Genomic DNA, 23,998 nt, shown 5'->3' on the forward strand with positions numbered 1-23,998 from the left:
GACTTCTCCACAAGCAAAGCAAGCAGAGCAAGCTCCGGCTCTCCTTGGCTGCCGTCCATTTAGAAATTGCGCGTGGCACTTCTGAATGTCACCGAGTCTGCCTACGCCGTTGTCCATTCCCAGCTCGCCAGTTTGTCGGCTTCGCGCCATCACCTCGTCGTCACGAATCTCAGGTACGGGATCACAGACGAAGACGATACAACAGTTCCAAAAGGTCCACTGATAGACCACGTTAGAGCCATGTCTGCTGGGACGATGCTTCTCATACCCTACGATGGTACAAAAGCCAATTCGCGAATGTACAGCTGCCACGTGTGTTCCAAGTCGTTCAAACGGAGTGAGCACTGTGTTCGCCATCAGCGAGCACATTCGCAGGAGAAGCCGTATTCCTGCAAATATTGTCATCGTCGGTACAGCCGCAAGGACCTGGTAGTTCGGCATGAGCGTACTCTCCACGCCAAAGAACAAGCCGCAGAAAGCGCTGCTGGCACGACTCGCCAAGCGTCACGGCCAACCATGTCGGATAGAGGCTCCAGTTCACGCTCGGCTGTAGTGAGTGATACTGGGATGGCGAGGACGGCCAAGCTTGGCAACTCCCGCTCACGCGATATCTCTGCTGCAGCATCGTCCGCTGGCCCACCGAAAGCTGGAGAAGTAGCCGGGTTGATCAATATCAACGAGGACGGAGCAAAGTTAATATCGGAAGCAGTCAACTTCACTGGAATAACGACACAAGAAGCTCTGCAGCTACCGGTCCCTTTGGTTGCACCACTGCAATCAGCACAACCCAGTGTGACGCGGACGGCACCTTCCGCAGGACCGGGCATAGATCATCAGCACTACGACCATTTATTTGACGCTTTCCATACTAGTGATGGCAGATTGGGTGATTTGGAAGACTTGGGCGACCTAGATTTCTTCGATCCCTTTCTGGGCGACACCTTTGAGCAATTTCAACTGCCAGTCCTCCAAGACACGGTCGACCAGTTCTCGCCACTGGATCATATGTCGCGCTCGTCACATCCCGACATCTTAGATCGGGCTTTGGACACCAATCTTGGGAGCACTGCTTCTGTGGAATCACAAATGGACATCGACGACACTACGACGCTGCCCCAACAGCACTCGCAGCGAAAAAATAGCGATACTGCACGGTCCAGCGTGCAAAGACCACAGTCGGCCGGACCCAATCTTAGAAAGCATTCCCCTATCCTTTTCAGCGACACCATGCGCACCAAGCTGCTGGAGGATATCTGCTCGCGGCAGGCCAAGGCATCACCGAGCGACACCTTCCGGCTTCCGAGCGCTAGCGCTCTGCAAAGCTGCCTTCGTACATATGTTGACGCTTTCCATATTCACCTCCCAATCCTACACCTGCAGTCCTTCGACTTCACGAAGGTTCCAAGCCCACTCGTCCTAGCATTATGCGCGATTGGAGCACTTTATCGGCTCGAAAGGAGGGTCGCAGCTACTCTGTACATCAAAGCTGTCGAAGTGCTTCAGTCTGAAGATGAGGACTCTACTGAGTATGTTAACGTCGAAAGACTGATGTCGCACTGGGACAGTCCTGGTTCTAGTCCGCAAACGTCGACCAATCCATTATGGGCTAGCCAGGCGCGGCTACTTCTGCTCTTTTTCGCAGCATTCAGTGGCGAACCTTCCATGGTCCGGAGATCGCTTGAGAAGCTGGGATACCTCTCAAATGACAATCGTGTTAGACTGACGCGTGTTCAAGGGGACGTATCAGCGACGAGGCTCTCTTGGCATGAGTGGATAGAACGCGAATCTATCAAGCGACTCCTTCTCGGCACCACATTTGTCAACAACCTAGTGACTATTGCTTATGGCATCCTACCTGGATTCTCGATCGTCCATGAAGGCTCCATCGAACTCCCCGACAGTGATGCTCTTTGGAATGCGGGTGATGAAAACCAGTGGCAGCACTGCGTTGCTCTTGTGCACGAAAGTCGCCCGCAAAATCTGAAGGATGCGGTAGCTATGTTGATCAACGGCAGCAAAGACGAGGAGCTCGTTGAGGTTGCTCGAACATGGTCTCCGTTCTCGACCGCTATGATTATGCACGCAGTATCGATCCAGGTTTGGCATAGCATCGATGGCAGCGGTCTCATCTCTTCGGCTCATGATCTCTCGGCCCAATCAGACACTCAGTTGAGCTCTGCGCCAAACAAGATCGAGGCTGCACTCACTCGTTGTCGAAGCATTCTGACTCAAGCCAAACCCGAGACCGATGGCTTGTGGACGGACTCGGACGGGCCATTGCTCTTCAACGCCTTTGCAGTACTTCGTGTCACCTACGGCAGAGCCTTCACAGGAATTCGTCTAGCTGACCGAATGCTCCTATTGCGAGACAATTACAGCGACATTTCGCAAGCTATATCTGACTACATTGCGATGCCCCAGGAAAGAAGCAAACTCGTTGCACAAGCGATTGCGCGCACATTTGAGGGCCTTGTGCTCCCCTTTCGCTCTGGAGCTCCACTCCTTCGCAAGACTGCCGCTCTCACCTGGAGCGTGGAGCACGCATTGGCAGGATGGGATTCTGCATTACTTGTCACGAAATGGGTATACGCCATGGAGGTCCTCCAGGCCGCCGGCAGCATGATCACTGCCGATGAACAGCAAGTCCTATCTGATGTGCACTCGCTCTTAGACGAAGTAGAGCCCTTTCGTGAACAGGGTGTATCTGCCGCTTCAATACTCAGTCGAGTGTGGGCCGGCTTCTACGAGGACACATGGGTTTGGGGAGTCACTCCGCGCATTGGAAGGTCTCTCAGAGCGCTCGCGAATGCTTACGAGGTGGCGCAGCAGAAACTTCCTCCACGGTCTTGACGTCCAGGGCGCACAACTACTACTGGTGCATTATTCCATTGACGCAGATCCATCTTCCCATAAGCGAGACCTAATCTATGATTATTGGACCGCGCCACAGTCGAGTTTACGTGTATCGTCGGAGAAGTGACGAAGTTCTCGACGACTCCACAGATTCATGGCTGCAGTCGATCAAGGTGCCGGTCTCAACGGCCGTGAAGCTACTGAGGGACGCAGTCGCGGATGCACATGGAACCTGCCTACCCGCAATAAAGAACGTTGGAGTTGGAGCTGGGAAAGCAACTCACATTTGCTGAAATCGACGCCTTCCCCAGGATTAATTTCCCCGCGATTTCCCAATATTACCCCACATGGTCTGGCTCCTCCCTGTGGGGAGGTCTAGAATGGCCCGCGATTCGAGGCCGAATCTCATGTGTCCAATGCGGGTGATCCCTCGAACGCCTTAGCTGCACCACGGTGGTAAGATCACAAGACAACATCTTGAAAGCGGAGGCATCTCGGAGCCTCGAGCCTCGCGTAGCGGACTTGAAGCCCGTGAGCCCAGCATCTCGCGTACTTTGCGTTCGTTTGACTACACCACTTCTCTGGTCTTGCTTGTCGTCGAAAGGGAGTCCAAACCCAAGTACGTTTGAATACGCTAGCTACTGGACATCCTTCAACATGACGAGTACTATGCCCATTGGGACCTACGTCGACGTCGAGTACGATCAAGCACATCAGAAAGCTTTTGCAGCGCCACAAATAGCACCCATCACCGCGGTTCTACCAGACGGCGTTTCCCAGAATGACTTCAACACAGCGCTGCTCGATTTTGCGGCCATAGTTGGGCCGGAACAGGTCTTCGTTGGTGATGCCTTAGCCCACTACGTCGACCCTTACGAGCTGCACGAGAACGATGCCACAAAGCGCAAAATGCCTGGAGGTGCAGTCTGCCCGGCTTCCATTGAAGAGCTCAGTCGAATCCTCAAGGTGGCGAATGCTAGAGGTCTTCCAATGTGGACTTTCTCGAGAGGAAAGAATCTGGGATATGGTGGTCCAGCACCGCGTCTCAACGGCTCCATTGCTTTGGATCTACACCGGATGAATCGCATTCTTGAGGTCAACGATGAGCACGCTTACGCAGTTGTCGAGCCTGGTGTGACTTTTCATGACCTTTACAATTATTGTGTCGAGCATAACAAAAAGCTCTGGCCGAGCACGCCATCGCTGGGGTGGGGAAGTGTCATCGGTAACACATTAGACCGAGGAGTTGGCTTCGGCGTGTACGGAAATCATCACGGGTCAATCGCAGGCGCAGAGGTTATGCTAGCCGACGGAGACATTGTGCGCACTGGTCAATGGGGCATTGAGAACTCGCCTTCATCTTTCATTTCCAAATTCACTTTCGGTCCATCTCTGGAAGGACTGTTTCTACAAAGCAACCTTGCGATCGTCACGAAGCTGAGTATGTGGCTGGCACCACGTCCCACCGCATACATGTCGTGCACGTTCAGTGTACCAGAAGATGCCGACGTCGAGGTTATGGTAGACGCCCTAGGCGAACTGCGCAGGAATGGAATCATTCCCAACATGATCTGGGTCGGTAACTTCGTGGAAGGAATCTGTATTCGTGGAAAGCGGAGCAAATTCTGGAAAGGAGAAGGTCCGATCCCGGACTGGCGCCTCAAGGAACTGCAACAGGAGTTTGGGGACGAAGGATTTTGGACAGCAAAATGGGGTCTGTACGGGCCTGCTTCGATCATCAAAGCACAGTACAACGAGATCGAGTCGCAGCTCGCACGATTAGCACCAATTGGCAAACTTGTCAATGGCTTCTACGAGGAAAAGGACGGAACACCGCTGGACGCTAAGACCATATCTCCGGAGCATGGACTAATGTTTGTGGGTTTTCCGACTCTATGGAGTCTGCCGTTGATGGACTGGGCATTGAGCGACGACAAGCCAGGCAAGGCCGCACATGGAGACTACGCCCCTATAATTCCTTCCTCGGGCAAGCACGTTCTCCACTGGGCTCGAGAATGCAAGAAGATCTACGCTCGGAACAATCTTGATCTTATGCTGGACTTCTTCATGCACGAGCGACACGTCGTGTGTATGAGCATGTACGCATATGACCAATTGAATGAGGAGGACTGCGCCAATGTCGACCGCGCCTACTCGGAGATGCATCAGGTCGCAAAGCAAGCCGGGTATGGCATGTATCGGGGGCACGTCAACCATATGGGTAAGTTCAAAGTTCTGTTGAAACATTTTCAGCTGGGTGTGGTGGCTGACATCTGCCCGCATAGACGAAATCGCTGAATCGAACAATTTCAACAACCACGCATACATAAGATTCGTGGAGAAGATCAAGGTAAGTCGCTGCCATCGGTACAGAGCTAATGGAATCGTGTTTCGCTAACATTACACGATGCAGAACGCACTTGATCCAGAGGGCATTCTTTCGCCCGGAAAGCAGGGCATATGGCCGGAAAAGTACCGACACAACCGCCAGTATACCATAGAAGATGGTGGGCCTCCGAGGATCTTGAGGAACGGCACTAGTACTGGCGTGCATCTATAACGTCAAAGCCTGATCCAGACACAGTCTGCATACTTGAGGCAAGCAGTTCTGGCGCGCATTGTGTGCACAGACAGCGTTCGTGTCTTCCGAGGGTCTACGCAGAAGGTAACTCCGCGATTTGTGAGCCCAAGCTAGAACTTCAAAGTCAGCAAGGCGTCTCTGCTGCCTCAGTGCTGAATCGGATGTGCGCAGGCTGCATCAAGGGCACGTGGTTTTGCGCAAGTACGAAAAAGGCAGCATTGCATCATCTCTGATCCTGTCAAGTCCGCAGTCAATGTCTGGTAAACGGCCTGGCAGACCTTGCATCTAGATTGAAGCTCACCTCCAAACAGGTTGGGGTTATAGGCCTCGCGTCCACTCACTTAGCTGGTTTCCCCGGAATTTCCCAACACTACCCCACATGATCTCGAATCGATGGGCGTGGATCGGCAGTGGGTGAATCGTCATTGGCATGAGGTATCACGACTGCATCACAAGAATGGACGCCCCAGGTACTCTGGCCTCGAAAGACTATTGCTCTGGTGAGCATGGCAAAGCTTCAATTGGACAACATAGCGCTCTTAACGGCGGACGGACACGATTCGGGCTTCTTCCAACCGTCTGTCTATCACAGTCCGCAGGTCTTGCATGTTAACGAATGCATCGCTCATAGCCGACTCATACAAGCCTCCAATTCACCACCAACCCGATCCATAGGCATGATTCTCTAACGGACAACAACGCACGTACCTACTTGACATTTCCAAGAGCTGCAACAAGGACTCGCGACACGTGGATCGCCAATTTGTCTCTTGTTGCTACCGCCGTCATGGCTTATACATCCATCTCTACTCCACCAAGTGGTGTAGCTGTGCCTATTGTGCTGATATTCGGGATATCTGTGTGGCTTCTTCGAAGACTGTGCAGCCCCTTGAGAAAAGTCCCAGGCCCTTTCTGGACTCGATGGACTCGTCTGTGGTACCTCGACAAGATCTGGAAAGGAGATTTCCAAAGGACTAACATTGACCTACATAAGAAGTACGGTATGTTCATTTACTGCAACTTAGCAGTCTCCGCCCGCGTGACGTGGTAAAGCGCAAGGCTGACCTCTGTTCCCAGGCCCTATCGTACGGATCGCTCCCAATGAGTGCAGTCTTGATGGCCCTGACGCTATCCGGGCCATCTATGGACACGGGACACACTATGTCAAGGTCAGTCACTGCTGCCTATAGCCTCAAGTGTCAAGTGACTGATCTTTCCCCTCTGCAGGCTCCCTGGTACTTCGCGAGTTCACCTGTTGGATCGGACAACGATAATTTATTCACCGACTTCGACGTCCAACGGCATGCTACGAACCGAAGAAAGGTTGCGTCTCTTTACTCGATGACTAGCATGCTGAAGTGGGAGCATTGTGTAGATGAATCCACCAGAGCACTTCTTCGACAGTTTAGGGAATTTGTACAGTCCCGTCAGCCGATCAACCTCCAGCTTTGGCTCCAGTACTTCGCCTTTGACACCATATCACTCATTACTGTAAGAACTCAGCAGTCGGGTTCTCATGCCCGATGCTTCGACGATCGAGCTAATATTTGTGAAGCTAAACAAATCTTTTGGCCTAGTCGAACAAGGCCGAGATAACCATGGGTTTCTCGATGCCTTGCACGCCTACCTGATCTACTGTGCCAATGTTGGCGTCTACTCCGAGCTACATCCAGTTTTGGGCCGCTTGGTCTCTCTATTACCTTCCAAAGGAATGTCATGGATGGTCGGCTTTGTTCGAGCTCAAGTCCGCGGTCGCATAGAACATATCAAGCCGAAAGAGTATGCCTCGGCAGAAGACAACGATTTCTTGGGCACGATTTTGCGCATGCATGGCCAAAACCCAGACAAGATCAAGCTTGGAGATGTTTATGGCTTTCCTCTGACAAACATTGGGGCGGGATCTGACACGACCTCTGTCTCGCTTGTGGGTATCATATACAATTTGATGATCTGCCCGCAGAAGCTCCAACGGCTGCAGGACGAGATTGATCAAGCCGACAAAGCTGGACAGCTTTCTGAGCTCGTAACGTTCCAGGAAGCGCAGCGGCTGCCATATCTGCAGGCATGTATCAAAGAGGGCTTGCGCATGCATCCAGCGACAGGCCTGCCACTGGCAAGAGTCGTTCCCAAGGAGGGTGCCAACATAATGGGTACGTTCTTCCCAGGCGGTACCGTTGTCGGTGTGAACTCATGGGTTGCGCACGCCAATATCGAGGTCTTCGGCCCTGATGCCGAGTCATTCAGGCCCGAGCGATGGCTCGAAAGCACAGAGAAGACGTCCACAATGGAACGGTCCTTCCTGGCTTTTGGCGCAGGCTCAAGAACCTGCATTGGCAAGAACATCAGCCTTATGGAGATCTCGAAGATTGTGCCAGAACTGATCAGACGATTCAATTTCACTCTGACAGATCCGCACGCGGAAATCAAGATGGAGAATGTTTGGTTTGTGAAGCAGAAGAACATTCACTGTAGTGTCACTAGCCGCTAGCAGCGTAATTGGCGCCTTGTTTCGATACTCACAGAACGAGGAAGCTAGGTAGCCTTCTTGGGAGTGAGTCAGCCACATGGTCGGATCATGATGTGTTCACAGCAAGTCCGCCGGATCAGGTCCACGGGTGTGTACCTGGTACAGGCATGCTGTACAGATCTCGAAACTCAGACTCCATGTTTGCTATATATGCTTTCCACGTGGGGTAGTGGTCTGGACACAGACTCGCGTCCAGCCTCGCTTCCCCAATGAAAGGCGCTTTCCCCACATCCCTTTTCGTCTCGAGTATGGACAGCTCCAGCCTGTATATATGTTGGTGCAAGCAATAGCCAGCATGCCGCCAGGACCCCTGATCGTGCACTTCCAGGCTCGTTTGACAACACCACATCGGCCTCAGCTATACCAGCAACGACTAAACACAGTCTCATCATGGCGTTCGGAATCTTGGAGCCAAAGACTGCCTCACATGTGCCCGGAACGGTCTTGTTAGACCAGCAGGCTGCTCACTCAGAAGCCACCACCGGTCGCCTCAAGCATGGCAAGGGGCGTAACAGTAATATCGTCTTGGCTCCCCAGCCGTCTGAGGATCCCAATGATCCTCTCAATTGGAGTCAGATGAGGAAGTACTTCGTGATCTCCATCATCTTCTTTGGCGTCATCATCGTAGCAGGAGTGCCAGTAAGTCCACATACCACTTCCGCACAAGGTATTTGCTGACTGAAGACTGCAGGGTCCCATACTCAACCCAGGTATTGTCCAAGTGGCTATGTCACTCAACAAGGACTTCACGACCGTTGCTCAGATGTCGGGCTACACCTTACTTGCGACGGGCGCAATGGGTCCCTTCGTCTCAGCGCTCGGTCGCAAGTATGGCAAACGCCCGGTATATGTGTTCTCCTCTGTCATCGGCACTGTGGGCGTAATCGTGTCCGAGACAGCTTCCGGCTACAATACTCTCCTTGCTGGCCGCATTCTGCAGGGCGTAGGCATTCCAGCATATGAGTCGTTGGCAATCAGCAGCATTGGCGACCTCTTTTTCGTACACGAACGAGGTGCTCTGGTTGCGATTGTCATCTTCCTCCTCGCTGCAATCTCCAATGGGGTGTCCATCATTGCAGGCGTCATTACTGCGAACCTGGCTGGCACTGGAACTTTCATATCAGTCTCCCTTTTGCTGCGCTCCAGACGATACTTGTCATATTGTTCGTGGAGGAGACTAGTTACAACCGCCGTGCCATTTACGAGATCGACACGGCAGGTTCGGAAGAGAACCTAGAGAAGCTCGCCGAAGTTGAGGGCCGTGCGGCACAGCACTTGGAGAAGCGGAATGCCGCCACAGCAGACAGAGACGTCGAGCAAGATTTCGGTCCTACCATTACCCACACCTCGACTGTCGAAACCATTCCACCAAGGAAGACCTTCGTCCAGCGTCTTGCTCTGTACAATGGCACCTACACAGAGGACTCAGTCTTCAAGATGGCGCTCGCATCGGTGGCAATTCTGCTCAATGCCGGCGCCGCCTACCAGGTCTTCTCGACAGGATTCATCATTGCTTGGTATGTCGCCGTGGCCATCATCAGCGGCGTTATTTTCGCATCTCCGCCCTACCTCCTGGGATCAGCAGCGATCGGATATCTCTCCGCCGGTCCTCTGATAGGTGGACTATTGGGCTCTGCTGTTCCCTTCTTCGTGACTGAGCCATTCATCAAGGCTCTGACTCGACGCAACAATGGTTACTATGAGCCAGAGTTCTGCTTGATCCCTACCACTATTAGTGGCGTCATCACCGTTGCCGGACTCGTTGGATGGGGCTTCACCGTGCACAATGGACAGAGCATCTACCTCGCGGCGTTCCTGTGGGGTTTGATGCTGTTCGGTATGGCCTGGTTTGCAACCTCTGCCACTTCTTGGGCGCTCGATGCCTACCGCCAGAACAGTACGGAGGTTTTTATCATGAACATGGTATTCAAGAACTTCTTCTATTATGGGTGAGTCTCTTCCTCGTCGTGGTGTTCGAAAAGTCCTGAGCTAACGACATGACTCCAGGTTGACAAACTATGTCATTGACTGGTATCTTGGCTACGGAGCCATCCAGATGGTGGGTATCATGTCTGGAGTCGTTGCCTTCTGGGTCTTGATGGCAATTCCACTATATGTCTTCGGCAAGAGATATCGCCTCTGGTGGCACAAGCACAATGCGCTTAAGGCACTCAAGCTGGAGACCCAGGATAATGGTGGCATGGCGCACTGAAGCCTACTGCTGTCGTTACCATAACAGAACGCATCGGCCGCTTCCCGCAGCTGGACGAGAGCCTTTAGAGATCATAGTGTGACCCTCGCGTCCGCCATGTAGCCAATCTTATCCAACGATGCGTACGCTCCTTGGAGATTGGAGGATATATATTCAAAGCTAGGAGACGCCTATTGCAATGCAGTCTCGGCCACTGTGTCGATCAAATACCTGTATGCCGGAAGTTCATCCATGTGCATTCGACAAAGCAGCGATGACAAGGATAGACGTACGATTCGCAATTGATGACAAGTCTAAGAGGCTACTGCAGCTTCACCTGCTGTCAAATTTTGACTGCCCAGGTGGACCTTGGCAATCAGGCAACCTTGTCATCCGGTTTCATCTGCATACGTGCACTTGCCGACTTCAAGTTCGCAGCACTATTAGCCCACTAAGCCAGAAATTCACCATTAGACTATGGCACTCCTAAGGAGTACGGACTTGTATCGTTTCGCGTGGTTTCCGCCATAATTTAGCCCTTCAGATGGCCGACACGCCTCCCGTTCGACGCTCAGGCCGTAAGCGCAAGGTCAACACTAGGTATGCAGGAGCCGACTGGGATCGCGATGCACTTCGGAGGATTCGTGCAACCTCTACTTCGTCAGGATCTTCACCGAGCGATAGCGGCAACAATCTCGAGCCATCTGACGACGTTGACTTCTACGGAGGCAGGGATGACGGCACTCTGGTCGACTCTTTGGTACACGGACCCAGTCGGGAGGACTCTGCTCCCATAAGGCACGTTCGATCGATCTGGCTGCGAGGGCGAGACGCCACGTTGCCCAGCCGAACAACTCTACTCAATCCGGAAGCGTCCTTTATGCATCTTGTGGAAGCAGATCAGAAGCGAGCAGCAGAAATGGTCCTGGCCGAGCCGGAAGGTTTCGAACTCGAATCGAAGACAGAAGAAGAACGCAGCACGATGGTATCTTATCTCGACCATCAGTGTGATCTCGACGATGCACAATTGTCGCAGCTTGATTCGAGGCAGAGGCTTACAGAGATCGACAAAAACACTGCCACTGGTCGAAGGTACATAGCCGCAGCCAATGCTCATACCGTCATCGCTGGACCGCTGCATTCACAGCGGGCATGTGTTGTCGATGCCCTCGGTTTTCACCCTCTTCAGACGTCAGCAAATCCAGACGAGAACAGCGGTTGGCTCATCAACATCGGAGGAAGTGCTCAATGCGCGGCATGGGCACCCAGACCTGGTAACACTCAGTACCTAGCTTTAGTGGCACGAAGTACACCTCATCAGCGAGAAGCATCCGGCGCGTCAATGTCACGGTCTTTTGGTCAGCCGTCCACAAGCCACCCATGCAGCGTGCAGATGTGGCTTTCCAAGGCAGAGCCGCCACAAAAGATGATCTTCTAGACCTCGACACTGAGAGTCCGCCACGACTTGTACAAGTCATTGGTATTAATGCCGGCGACGTGCAAGAGTTGAAGTGGGCACCCACAAGCAGCCGCATCACAGACGTAGACCTACCACATCTCCTCGCGGTCTTGTCTACAGACTCACATCTCCGGATATTGGCTTGCGATCTCTCTGGCGAAAGTTATGAAACAACATGGCTTGAGCTCTCAACGCCTGTCGTTGACATTTCGCCGCCAACCAGTGTAGGAACTACACCTACGATCACAGGCGAAGATCCCGTCTTCAGCACCTTTGCTTGGCTCTCCTCACACGAGCTCATCCTCGGCACGTCTAACGGCCTAACGCTCAGCTACGATATCCTCCAAATCCTCAATCCAGGCACACAGGCGCCAACAGATCAAGCAGTCACCCACCTCACACCCTACCAAACACTATCTCCCCACCAGACCTACATCACAGCGTAGCGCCCGCCCTCCCACTGTTTCCACCGACCCACCGCTTCAACGCCACCTCGTCCGCCGCCTGCGACCTCAATCTCATCACCCTCACACCCGCCCACCCCTCCGCCACCGTCCATACCCACTACCAACGCCTCCCCTCCCTCCTCCTGACCTACTCTCCCTACACGCGCTCCTTCATCACCATCTACCCAATCGGTCCCATCCGCTCCGCTACCACGAACCACACCATCGACGACCCTCCGGGCGAGAGCACCTCCACGCCGACATTGATCGCACACCACCTCCGCCGCTTCACCAGCACTGCGCAGCAGCTCGCCCATCTGCCGCTGTAGGGTGGCGCAGCGACGGCACTGGCTGAGATGAGCGTGCATCATCCGTGTGTGCTGATGGGGAATGCGGGTGGTGAGGTCTCGGCGACGAATTATCTGAGGAGTGTGTTGGCGACGAAGTCGAGAAATAGGCCGGGCAAAGGGGCTTGGAATTTGAAGGTCGTAAGAGCAGACTGGAGAGAAAATAAGGGCATGAGTTCAGGGAGCACCGAGAAAACTGAGGAACGAGCGGATGGTGATGTTGCGATGACCGAAAATGGGCAGATTGAGGTGCCTTCTACTGCTGCTGGCGCAAATGACGTACCGAACCCGAAATCCGAACACGAACCCAGCACAACTGACCTCTACCACAGCCAGCCAACACGCAAAGGCATAACGCGCCTCGTCTTCGGCTGGCGCGCTACGCCCGTCGAAATCGGAAGACACGAGCAGAAGGACAAGGAACGGGACGCGGCGATCGCGACAAACCGTGGACGGCCTAAGAAGGAATCGCCGCGTCCAGCGGATGGAGAACGGGAGCGTGAAGCAGAACAACGAAAAGGCGCCAATGCCGAGGTTAACACGTCTGTTTCAGATCTTACCGCTGACCCGGCCGTCAGTAACGCCCTGGTGCAGAATGCAAATCAGTCACAAGGACCACAGCCGCCATCAATAGCGCTCACCAACACATCTCCATCGCAGCTAGATCCCAAGCCCGCACAAATCAAAGCAACGACGGAGGCGATCTTCGAGGAAGAGCAAGCAGTCACGGCGCTGGCATGGAGTCAGGACCGACGTACAGCTGGGTGGGCGGCGGTTGGATGGGGAAGTGGGTTGGTCATGGTGCGGGACTTTGCTGTTTGAAGCAGAATGGGAAAACGAGCGGGAAAGCGGGTTGGACACGGGCAGGAGCGAGGGTGGAAAGGCAATGAGCAGTCGAGCAAGGCAGAGCCGACGGGGAAGAGGGCAGCAGCGAAAGAGTGCAGTAGCGAGGCACAGGCTCTGATACAGTATGGCATCAGTCACAGCGCAGGATTCAATCGAGTAGCTGCAGCGAAATGATACGAAAGACATCGTTGCGAATATGTGGTCTGGCAGATATGCACAGCAGACTGACTGCCGCATCCATGACTTTTACATTGCACACCACCATGTCCGCCTATCTTCGATGCGACAATGACCCTCCCGAGTGCCCTGCCTTTGAAGCCATCAGATCATGTCATCAAACCGAAATTTCCTTGTTGTACAATCCCTCCATCCACTCTTTCTTCCATTTTCTTTTTCGTGAACCAGACCGATTCGCTATGCTGCTAAAACATTCACATCGTGACAGAGACGTCGTGACTCCGTGCATGGGTCCCAGACGATGTAGGACATCACGTCAACGTTCAGGGTATCGCTCAAGAAGTGATGTTTGTCGATCGTCACTCGACTTTCGAGCGAGTATTCTGTCTCCCTGGAGACCATGATGGGAGGCGGTTGACGCGGATTGTGAGGACTCCCGATTCGCGACATAAGAGTTGGCACACAAGAATCCCAACCTAGGGTGCTGGGTGTGGTATCCCAGCTACTGGGCGAAGTGGTGAATGGCGGTTGGGACGGAGTGCTAGGTGACAGATGAGAAGGGGAAGGCGGAGTGGGAGGTGGCGTATGAGGCGGACTTGGAGGTGGATCTGGAGTCGGATCGGCTGGAAGATCCCCCGTCGAGTACGAGCGAGCCCTCTATGCCGCCACAGGACGAGGTCCACCGCGGCCACCTCTTCCGCCGCGTCCGCTATTCTCACCTCCACGTCCACCACGTCCGCGGTATCCGTCGCCACGTCCGCCTCGACCTCGGAAGTCACCACGGTGGCCCCCTCGAGCACGTCCGCCACCACCACGGCCGCCTCGGCCCTTAACCTGCTCGAAGCCGTCATCGGTACTTATTGGCTTGACTTCGGGAGCAGCTTCGACCTCTTCAGCCAGGTGCTCTGGCGAGCGGGAGCTGCTGGGGTGGCTTCAAGACCGGTGTCTGTCTCGGCAGGGTCACGCGGCACTTGCACCCATGATGCATCTCCTTGCCATGATCCAGCTGTTTCGGCGACGGCGTTGGCAGCCTCATCGCCAGTGGAAGCTTGCTCGGGAACGGCGGCAGCAGGCTCGGGCTCGGTCTGGCCATTTGTGGCTGACTGCAGTGGGATGGCTGAAGTTTCTTCCAGTTCTGTAAGGCTTGCGTTGGCGATGGTAGGGTCAGTCTCAGGGACTTGCTCAGCCTCTTCCGGCTCGGCCTCGGAGATGTCCAACTTCACAGCGGAAGCAGCCAAGGAGGCTTCTTTGAGTTGAGACCAGGTGAAATCGACGGGCTCGTTGTGAGTATCGAGGACCTTCTCGTCGCTACCTTCAACCAAGCTCTTGAGTGCACTAGTCGAGGCCGAGTTGCCTTGGTAGATCATCAACAAGCCACCTTCGAAAGCGAGCGCTTCTGGAGAGTCTGTGTCGTCGCTGCCTCGCTTGGCAGCAGCAGCATGGAGAAAGCTGGAGACGATTTCGAGAGCTTTGTCAAGATCTTTGCCCTCCGCAGCTTTAGCACTAGCAGCAGCCTCCTCCTTCAAATGAGCGATCTCAGACTCGTGTGACTCAACGAGTGCAGCCTTGTCGCGGCTGTGACGGTCTTCGAGCTCTAGGCCAAAGGACTTGTAGGCGGACAATTGCTCTTCCAGCTGTGTAATCTGAGCCTTGAGGTTGGGTTTGTTGGTGATTTGGGCCTTCTGGTCGTTGTTGATTTTCTTCTCGCGATGAGCTGGTCCAGACTCTTGCCGGCGTTCTCCTCGACAATGGATTCGGTCTTGGCTATGCCTGTGAGCTTCTTGTTGGCGTTGCGGAGTTGTCTGGTGAGACCGTTAGAAATGTGAAGGGCTGGCAGGGCTGTCAATGCTTACTTGGTGAGTTCTCTGACATAGGGACTTTCTGTGGGAGTGTCGGTGCCGTTGACAGCGGGTGCAGATGGAGCTGGATCGGAAGCATGGCTTGCAGTTTCGGTGGTAGGGTCGGTGCTCTTAGCCTTGCGTCGCTTGGATGACTTGGAAGCGTCTGCGGCAGGAGCGGCCATATTGTGCTTGTTTGAGGTTGCGGATGACTTTGGTCGAACGAAAGATGTTTGATTGACGTAAATAGCTGGGCAAAGAGGTATGAGCTAAAGTAATGGCAAACTACTTGTTCAACGAAGAATGTTTGATGGAGAGATCTGAGTCGGAGGCCCTCGCGCGAGTTGCAAATTGGAGAAAAGAAAACAGCAGCGGAAGTCTTGGCGTTCGGCGGAGATCCACAGAATCTAGAAGAACATTGGTCGAGATATCAATGGTGAAGGCAGGATATTCGGTCGAGAGTGTGTTGCCATGTAATGGCAACATTGAAGCCTCGGAGATGGATGCTTGCTCTTACCCATATAACAGCCGGCAGTGCTACACCACCAAAATTGTGTATCCGTGAGCGCAGCTGGACCTAATCAAGCCTAGGCCCTCCAGGACAGCTCAGTTCCTATATCACTGGCGAGCACGCCCAACTTCTTGACTGTGCTGATATGAATTTGAGCAGAAAGATCCGCCAGTCGGCTTTGCAGATTTGCAATAGCGGCCAGTGGCAGGAACACCCTCATACCTTCTGCCTTACTGCGGTGGGAAGCCCTCAAATTGATGCACAGTCCCCTTTCCATCTCCCTCACCGCCGTCAAGGCTCTTGAGCCACGGCACCCGATGCTTAATCCACAGCTCCGCCTCCGGACTCACTTCAGCCACACCTCCCTTCCCACCCTCCGCCTCATTCAAAGTCCCTGCAAAGATAACGACAAATCCTGGCCAACCCTGCTCAGAAGTCTTCCAGCAGACGGACGAGCAGTTGGCGCAAAAATGGGCGGTAAGTTCCACCCCAGTTTCGTGCACAGCGGTGTAGGTCCGGTAGTGTTCCGACGAGGTCGTTGTATCGGGTAAGTTGAATTGAGGTGTTGGCAGCAGGATCGTCATGGCTGAGGTCGACGAGGTGAGTTTGCGGCAGGTGAGGCAGTGGCAGAGCGCCTTGGAGGCAGGGTTGCCAGAGTAGCTGTAGGCGATTGCGCCGCAGAGGCAGCTCCCAGACGGCATGTTCGAGGGGTAAGGTCGGGTCTGTATAGGTGCAGTAGGACTTCCCTTGCTGACCTCGGTACCGCGATATATATCTGACGTGGTAGACTGTCGTACAGCGGACGCCTGATTCGGGTGAGGATCTTAGTCCGACCGTAGCAATATATATATAGCCGTTTGTGAAGGTAAAGTCTCCGTCAGTGCCTGAGTCCTGCTGGTAGAGGGGTTGAAGAACGCCTCAAAACTTTATTCGATTCAGCTCGTCTCTGTCCACCATGGCAGCGGTCAGCACCTGCAATGCTGGCAGCACGTCCAGCCAGCCATAGACGATACCGGAATTGCGTTGTTTACAGTCGTAGCTTGCATACACCAATAACGGGAAGTCAGGGATGCGAAGTGCAAGTCTGGGTAGGCTCCCAGTCTTCCACTAGTATGTATGTTCATCGACTCCGTCTCGCTGACACCATGTCAAGTGCTCTGCAAGCAGGCATCACTGCATCTCCATATCAGGGTCCGTCCCTCTAATCCTCACATCCCACCTCGGTGGTCTCCCCATATCTCTGACCTGACTTCTCCTTCTCCGAGCAGCGCTCTCGCTTCCATGCACTGGCAAGCACGCCAGCAATGTGTCCAAGATCTTCTCAATAATTCCAGCTGTCCTGTCCCTCAGCCTCTCACTGAATGCAAAAGCCAACGCAACGATCGCAATAACGACTGAAACCGGAAATATGATCGCAGCTATCAGCGCCAGATTGAGCTGCGAATTGTCCTCTAGTCCCTTGACGTTCATACCGAACCATGTCGCCATGAACGACAGCGGCAAGAAGATTATCGTGACGACTGTGAACAACAGCATTATCCGTCCGTGTCTCGCGGAGTCCTCAGCTTGGTACCGATTCGACCTTGCTTCAGCAAGACTGCTTTGCTTCTGTTTGATATCCATCTGTGCTTGTATCTCGTTGTATGCCACTTGTGCTGTCTCGGCGATCCGCTTCCAGCTCTCTTTTCGCTCCGATACCATTTCTGATACATTCTTGACGGCGCGTGAGCGGTATGTGCGGGTCAAGGACTTGACGACGTCTTCTTGGCGTGCTAGAATGTAGTCTATGCAGCCAAGCTCGTCGATAATGTCCTTGATCTCCTTGAAGAGACCTGTTTCGAGGGCGATCGAGAAATCGGAAGACTCGAGCTTGCGTGAGAGTTCGATCAGCGAGGCTTGTCGTGCTTGCAGCCTTTCCAGCTCTTGGACGGCAACGCAGAATTTGTTGAATGCAGCTGTCTTATCATCGCGTACCAGGCCGATGGCTGCAGCAAAGAATTCCATAAACCACTTGTCCGATTCCAATTGCCGCTGAAAGAACACACCTGTGCAATGTTCGACGATGAGAGCGACGAGATCGTTGATGGTGCGGAGAGAGGGTTCAAGGCCGCGTTCGAGATGTTGGATGATGCCATGATAGATGTCGGCGGAATTGTATTCGCCATTGAAGCGTTGGGGGAACGCTGTAACGACCAGATCCGGATGTGCCTCAGCAGAGTCGCCGTCGGTGAACGTACCGCCTTTGATGACCCAGAGCCAGAGCTGGTCGACTATGACGAGCTTTGCTTCACCTTCATCCAGCTTAGCAGTGAAGCGATGCATCACCTGATCATAGTCTGGTAGCGGCCTCGTCATGCCAAAGTCATGGTAGTATGCTTGGTGCAGCGTTCTGCGATCGTGCAGAGGGGATGTGTTGTGGTGTAGATAGTCGCGCACGAATTCTGTATCCGCCTGAGGTCGGCAAGAGCGCTTGCCATTAATATCCCCAATAAGCTGTTGCCTTTCGTCCCATGCTTTCACTGACTCCCAATTGAGATATGGCATATACATCACAAGATTGTTTCGCGGGCCGCGGGTCGCACCTGCGTCGGCTTCACTAGATGAGTCAGACTGCTCGTCTTCGACATCGACCGAGAAGGGCGTGCATGCAGGTCCCATGAACCTTGTTTGAATCTGATCGGATGCCTTGCCGTGAAAGAGATGGTACCAAAGATCTTTTCGTAGCATCGGATTGAGTCTCGTAGGACTTCCAGGTCTTTTCGAAGGGTTGTCTGGAACTTGAATGCGGCGCTCCTCACAGACTCTGTCCATCAGCTGCTCGACCCAGAACATGACATTGGAGCGTAAATGGACCCAGCGAATGCTCGGCTTGCGGTGAGCTGCACCATTCATGATAGCAGCCGGGCCACGGTGCAGCAGTTCATCGATCGAGGGCTTCTTGAAAGTCATGTCATAACTGGAGCCTGTAGATGACAGTGATATGTCGAGGATCACGGCATGCTTCTTCGAGGTCTCGTCAGCCTTGCACGCGTCGTTGCGTTCGACCACTATGGTGCTTCCAGACGCTGCAGAGATCGAGTCACGAGGCTGTAGCGAAGACGATGGCTCGTTCGACGACGACGACGAAGTCGGTGAGGTCATTGTCAAGCCTTATGTGCCGGCAGTCATCCGATGCGTTTAGAAATTGTAGCCACGGAAGTTGTCCTGGATTGCACTTTAGGATATTGATAGATGCTGGATACAGGCTTGACTGAAACGTCCATCTTGTTCTAGCGCAAGCATGGACAAGTCGGTAGGCAAGTCATTTGTGTAAAGGACGCCTAGTGTCAACAAGGCCAGTCCTCGCTGCCAGGGGATTTGGTCCTGTATATCTGCTGCAGTGCCTGCAGTGTGACTCTGTGCATCATACTGCGCCACATCATTCCACATGAGACAGGCGCTGAGGCCTGCATCGAAAGGGACTGGGGTTGGGTGATTTGGTCGTTTGGTGGGTGATGATCGACAACGTTAGGCAGCGGTGCGGGGCGAGGTTTCTGTGGGGGCCAAACGTGCCGCTTGGTAGCGAAAGGACTTTGCAGAAGTGCCTGAGACTGCTTGGCTGGGTTTCTTGCGCAGTCGAATCGAATTCTGCTGTTGAGTTCGGAGATCTTGTGACGTGCTTTCGCGTCGCTGATGGTGTGAGGTCGTCAAGGTCGTCGTCGTCGTCGTCGTCTTGGAGCTACTTGCCGTGGCGGCATCGTCATCGAGCCGGCCGGCCTGAGGCTATGCGCCACACCATCTGACAGTCCTCGCCCTCCGTGACACGCCTTCAAACCTCGTACACCCACAAACACCCAGTGCTCAAAGATCTCCGTTCGCGAAGGCCTCGCGTCGCCCTCGCCCAACTCTCAGCCCTTAAATTTCTGCAGTGTACCCATCGTGACCCTTCTTAGGTCCCTCGCAGCAATCTTCTTCGACCCACCCTCCCTCGCCTTCCGCTCCGCCGCCTGCATCAGCTCCGTCATGAAAAGCACGTAGTCCAGGTAAATGAACGCGTCGACATCACGTGTGACGCGCTTGAGCGAGTGCGCCTTCAGCGATTTGCGGATCGTGGCGCGAGGATATTTCTTTGGGATGGCCATGGCGGTATGCTGTTGTTTGTTTCGTGTCAATGTGCTGATAAATGTATTTGGATGCGAGTGCTGTGAGATAGTTCTGACGAACGAAGGCCGGTTCAAGGACCTCGAGTAAAAGTCACAGTGTTTGGATTTCGGTCGATTGGGCATGTTAAGCGAGAGGGCGGGCTTGGCATTTCTACCTACAGCTTCTACTTGAACAGGTGCTCAAGGAACCTAGCTTCCTGCTCTTCGAGATCGATCTGTTGCTTCAACTCGGCAATCTCTCGTTTGCATTCCATAATGTCGAGTGCCTCTTCCATGAACTTTCCCCCAATCCTGATTCTTTGATCCATAGTGAAAACTCGTGCCCATCCGTTCAGATTTTTCTGTACGTGTTCGAAATCCTCATTCATCGTCTTGTTCACGGCAGCCGCGAGTGTCGACTGCGCCGTTGGAAGCTCTGCCGAGGTCTTAAGCCAGTCTCTTATCCTGCTACGGAGTACCTCACGCCCTATGGGAAGGGAGAGTGACTCTCGCAAGGCTCGGTCTCCCAGAGTGAAGTGAAAACCACAGCGATCAACCATCGCGACCTGTGCGACCTGACGAAAGCGACGGGAGACTATTCGCAATGTTGAAACCCAGTCCGGCGACCAACAGATCGATGTCATCTTCCGGTGGAACATATTGCTGATGCAGAGGTCCAAGTTGTCTGGGATCGTGAAGCCAATGATCTTCTCAAAGATTTCCACGGGCATGCTATCGAGCCTAGGGTGGGGTTTGTCCTGATGAGTGTGTCAGTGCAGTCTCGCGACAGCTTTCTGGAAGGACCGGCTTACCCATGTTGGCGCAGAAAGAGTGTCGGACATCTTGACGAGGCTTTAGACGCTAGAAGAGGGTAGTGGTTTCGGTGATGGGCGCAATCGTAGAGCCGGAAAATTGTGCAAGAGTGTTATCAGCAAAGACCAAAGACGATGTGAGACGTTTTGTCAAACAAAGGAGGCTTAACCACGTGAAGTTGAAAATGCCAGGAGGGAATTGAGAGACCTCAGAAATGTTCCAAGCCCATTTTAACCTATCCGAACCAACAGGATAAGCACAGCAAAGAGGATATGATGAATGCGTAGCAGTTCATAAGGACTGCGGATTGAAGTCGATCAATTGGCTCATTGCATGAGGTCGTCTATATCCACGACATCCGTCTGGCCAACCTATGGCTCCAGTAATGCGCCGAACAGATACATCGCAGTCTTAGCACGCTCCCTGACGTTCAAGTCTGCATCGTTCTCCAGCCTAATGATCTTATCTCGGTACCCTTGCCTAATGAGCTCCCGAGCACGCTGTTGACAGAAAACTTTGTCACTAGAATCATCTTCATACATCAGGTTGATAGCCAGCCAGCACACCCCTACTCGCACTCCTGCCTCGCTGTGGCTTGCCAAGCTCAGAATTGCCTTCATCAGGCCCGTCTCGGCAATGACCGCGTGCCTCCAGGTCTGGCTGCTGGCGGCGATGTGGTTAACGACGTATAGGACAGTAGACACCAGGCTAGCACGTGGAGGCGAGTCGACGTTGTCCCTACGCGTCGCGCCGTAGTCTCTCCTAGTATTCAGCCGCTTGCGCAAAGCTTCGAAGAACTCACGGTCCCCAATTTGTTTAAGCACGTATTCGACTATGTCCGCTGCACTGTTGCCGCAGAAGAGATTGCGGAGTAAGTCGAACATCTGCTCCTGAATCAAGTAGTCTTCCTCGAGGCTGTGCTGCGGGAACTGGTTCTGAGGCCCAAACCAATCTGGTGGATCGAGAGGCTCAACGTCGCTCATGTCCACGTCTTCGCCACTTCTGTTCGTCGATCCAAGCCCGATGACCTCGCCAGGTCTGACGTCGTTTGGGTCTGTGCAGATCAATTCCCGAATGAAGTTGCACGAGAGCTCTTTCACAATCTTCATCTTCAGCTCCTTCGATTCATTGACGGCAAGCTGCTTCAGCGTCCACAGAGATTCGTATCGAAGTCGGGCGTGCGCCGAGTGCGCTTGTAGACATAGCCTCGTGGTGACGTGGGTCATATCCATCTCATCCTTAACGGGACTGAAATCCATTGCCAGATTCGTGAGGACCTGGGTGGCTGCAATCGTGACTTCCGGGTCGGTACTGCTGATAAGCATTATTATGCGCTTAGCTACTTCCGCATCGACCAATTTCGTCCTAAGAGCCTTGACCGAGCGAGTGAGGGCTCTAACGCACCCGCATGCGGCCACCACCGTTGAGGGAGCATTACCACAAACGCTGCTCATTTTCGTCAGCGGGTCTTGATCCAACTTCAGAGGGTCCGTCGCCTTTATGATGAGGGGTAGCACGCCCTGCTTGCAGATGTCTTGGCGATACTCATCAACATCAGGCGCAATTGCGGCGAGAGCTTGTAGAATCGCTTCCCGGTGTCGCATGTGCTGACGCACAGTATCAGACGGTCCAGTGGAACCAAGTGTGCAGTCGTCTGGAAGCGTGTCCATGTCAGCATGGGAAGATTTGTACGGCTTCCATTGAATGCTCTTCTGGCTCGGAACGACATCGAAAGACTTCTTCAGATTACTCGACAGTCTGAGAATAGCTTTGCATTCCACAGCCATCTTCTGAAGATCGGGATCGTCAACTATCAGCCTGCCCAGCACCGAGGGTGCGGCCTTGCTGTAGTAGCTTCCGTCCGACAAGTATGACCCGGCATTAGCAAGACCATCTCGTGCGGCAGGCTCGTCGATGTCCAACATCCGAACCAGTAATGGCACCAGTAACGATCCAAACATACGACGTCTGGATTTGTGGACCAGTCCAAGGTCCTGCAGGACTGCCAGCAACTTGCAGGCGACTAGCCGACGACGACCTCGCGACTCACAGACGAGTACAAGCAGATACGGTACGAGCCCCACCTCTTCCTCTGCCGCTTGATTTTGGCTGTCAAAAATGGAGCTTGCTGTCTGAGGAGGCGTAGGATGGAATGAAGACCGTCGTCTCTGAAAAGCACCAGCACCTAGTGGTGGGAAGTTGACATTAGAAGCCGTTGCAGTGTGAGGTCTCGCTGGTACGGCTGGCAGATAGATCTCCATTGCATGGCGACCTTGTGGGATTGCGCCTGTACTGCCCGCCCATGGTGCCTGGCGAGCATTATTTGGCGTGGACATATCCTTTGTTCGAGGCAAAACGGTTTCGAGCTCAGAAATGGAGAAGAACGATCTGGCCCGCTCCGCAGAATTCTCCAGCACCAGAGCGATGGCCTCCATAAGGGGTGAAAGATGGGCATGCACAGATGCTGGCGGCTGTAGAACGGATGCTGCACTTTCTGGGAAATCGATTGCCCCAAGTGAGGGCGCAACATAGCCTTGGCCCACAACGAAAGCTGCCAGCTTCAGCGCAAGGGCTTCCAAAATGAAGTGATCTGCCAGGACAGATTTCTGTTCTTCCGTCGTACATGTCCTGCAAAGCAAGCTAACCGTGAGGTCGCATACCTGGCTTGAAGCCACTGAATCGCAAGCGCTTCTAACGCCATTGACGATGCAACTAATGTATTGGCTGCTGTAAAGCAAGTCTGCGAGCGTTGTATCTTGCTCCCATTCGCCATCAGCTCTGGACGGTAGCTCGCTCGCTATGGTATTCAAGCACTTTAGAATGGCTAGAGCATCTCGGAGAGTGCTGTCCTGCACGAGCCTTTGAAGCAATAGCTCGAGTATGTCGCTCTTCAAGATGGGAAGGACGTAGGAAGCACCTTCGTGCGCAAGAACCGAGACGAGGGAAGCGATCTCTGCGTACAGACTCTCAGAGTATTGGCTGTCTGATTGTGGGTTCTCATTTTGGTAGTGCGTGAGTATCTCGCAGAGGAGTGGTAGAATGCCGGCCTGTACGGAAGACTCCTTGAGCGTTTGCTTTCCGATAAGTTGAGTCCTAAACCTTCGAATTGTACTCGGAACGGGGTCGGATCGTAGGTCGCCTATGTCGATAGCGGTCATCGCGTGGGACGGGCAGCGACGGGTGTCGTGCGAGTCTCAAGAAATGCTGTGTCGTCTGCCGGCGGAAAGAAAGAAGTGATTCTCCGGACCGGGTATAGCCGGAGTTACGATATTGGCAGTAATTGTGGGG

General features: G+C 53.6%; 11 protein-coding genes across 11 annotated transcripts; 6 read left to right on the forward strand and 5 right to left on the reverse strand.

Annotated features, from left to right (window-relative positions):
• Positions 1–516: 516 nt before the first annotated feature.
• On the forward strand, positions 517–2,850 carry AB675_1235 (uncharacterized protein; the record flags this gene model as incomplete). The annotated part of the gene is made up of 1 exon (XM_018141110.1): positions 517–2,850. One exon carries the CDS (start codon positions 517–519, stop codon positions 2,848–2,850), a length of 2,334 nt encoding a protein of 777 aa, XP_017995668.1.
• Positions 2,851–3,510: 660 nt separating this feature from the next.
• AB675_1236 (Vanillyl-alcohol oxidase) lies at positions 3,511–5,413 on the forward strand (the record flags this gene model as incomplete). Its single annotated transcript, XM_018141111.1, has 3 exons — positions 3,511–5,074; positions 5,139–5,203; positions 5,267–5,413. The coding sequence occupies 3 exons, from the start codon at positions 3,511–3,513 to the stop codon at positions 5,411–5,413; spliced, it is 1,776 nt and encodes a 591-aa protein (XP_017995655.1).
• An 808-nt stretch (positions 5,414–6,221) lies between these two features.
• Positions 6,222–7,922, forward strand: AB675_1237 (Pisatin demethylase; the record flags this gene model as incomplete). Its single annotated transcript, XM_018141112.1, has 4 exons — positions 6,222–6,435; positions 6,512–6,603; positions 6,662–6,925; positions 6,990–7,922. 4 exons carry the CDS (start codon positions 6,222–6,224, stop codon positions 7,920–7,922), a joined length of 1,503 nt encoding a protein of 500 aa, XP_017995698.1.
• A 429-nt stretch (positions 7,923–8,351) lies between these two features.
• Positions 8,352–10,173, forward strand: AB675_1238 (putative MFS-type transporter; the record flags this gene model as incomplete). The annotated part of the gene is made up of 4 exons (XM_018141113.1): positions 8,352–8,600; positions 8,653–9,026; positions 9,086–9,910; positions 9,969–10,173. The coding sequence occupies 4 exons, from the start codon at positions 8,352–8,354 to the stop codon at positions 10,171–10,173; spliced, it is 1,653 nt and encodes a 550-aa protein (XP_017995643.1).
• A 523-nt stretch (positions 10,174–10,696) lies between these two features.
• AB675_1239 (uncharacterized protein) lies at positions 10,697–12,386 on the forward strand (the record flags this gene model as incomplete). Its single annotated transcript, XM_018141114.1, has 3 exons — positions 10,697–11,426; positions 11,474–11,921; positions 11,972–12,386. 3 exons carry the CDS (start codon positions 10,697–10,699, stop codon positions 12,384–12,386), a joined length of 1,593 nt encoding a protein of 530 aa, XP_017995722.1.
• A 27-nt stretch (positions 12,387–12,413) lies between these two features.
• Positions 12,414–14,260, forward strand: AB675_1240 (uncharacterized protein; the record flags this gene model as incomplete). The annotated part of the gene is made up of 2 exons (XM_018141116.1): positions 12,414–13,205; positions 13,973–14,260. The coding sequence occupies 2 exons, from the start codon at positions 12,414–12,416 to the stop codon at positions 14,258–14,260; spliced, it is 1,080 nt and encodes a 359-aa protein (XP_017995688.1).
• Positions 14,261–14,284: 24 nt separating this feature from the next.
• Positions 14,285–15,450, reverse strand: AB675_1241 (uncharacterized protein; the record flags this gene model as incomplete). The annotated part of the gene is made up of 3 exons (XM_018141117.1): positions 14,285–15,127; positions 15,175–15,229; positions 15,281–15,450. The coding sequence occupies 3 exons, from the start codon at positions 15,448–15,450 to the stop codon at positions 14,285–14,287; spliced, it is 1,068 nt and encodes a 355-aa protein (XP_017995651.1).
• A 556-nt stretch (positions 15,451–16,006) lies between these two features.
• AB675_1242 (uncharacterized protein) lies at positions 16,007–16,477 on the reverse strand (the record flags this gene model as incomplete). The annotated part of the gene is made up of 1 exon (XM_018141118.1): positions 16,007–16,477. One exon carries the CDS (start codon positions 16,475–16,477, stop codon positions 16,007–16,009), a length of 471 nt encoding a protein of 156 aa, XP_017995652.1.
• Positions 16,478–16,946: 469 nt separating this feature from the next.
• On the reverse strand, positions 16,947–18,917 carry AB675_1243 (uncharacterized protein; the record flags this gene model as incomplete). The annotated part of the gene is made up of 1 exon (XM_018141119.1): positions 16,947–18,917. One exon carries the CDS (start codon positions 18,915–18,917, stop codon positions 16,947–16,949), a length of 1,971 nt encoding a protein of 656 aa, XP_017995706.1.
• Positions 18,918–20,082: 1,165 nt separating this feature from the next.
• AB675_1245 (uncharacterized protein) lies at positions 20,083–20,739 on the reverse strand (the record flags this gene model as incomplete). The annotated part of the gene is made up of 2 exons (XM_018141120.1): positions 20,083–20,655; positions 20,710–20,739. The coding sequence occupies 2 exons, from the start codon at positions 20,737–20,739 to the stop codon at positions 20,083–20,085; spliced, it is 603 nt and encodes a 200-aa protein (XP_017995728.1).
• Positions 20,740–21,081: 342 nt separating this feature from the next.
• AB675_1246 (uncharacterized protein) lies at positions 21,082–23,868 on the reverse strand (the record flags this gene model as incomplete). Its single annotated transcript, XM_018141121.1, has 1 exon — positions 21,082–23,868. One exon carries the CDS (start codon positions 23,866–23,868, stop codon positions 21,082–21,084), a length of 2,787 nt encoding a protein of 928 aa, XP_017995638.1.
• Positions 23,869–23,998: the final 130 nt, after the last annotated feature.

This window comes from Cyphellophora attinorum (assembly GCF_001299255.1).
Source record: "Cyphellophora attinorum strain CBS 131958 chromosome Unknown Contig37, whole genome shotgun sequence".
Lineage (NCBI taxonomy): Eukaryota > Fungi > Ascomycota > Eurotiomycetes > Chaetothyriales > Cyphellophoraceae > Cyphellophora > Cyphellophora attinorum.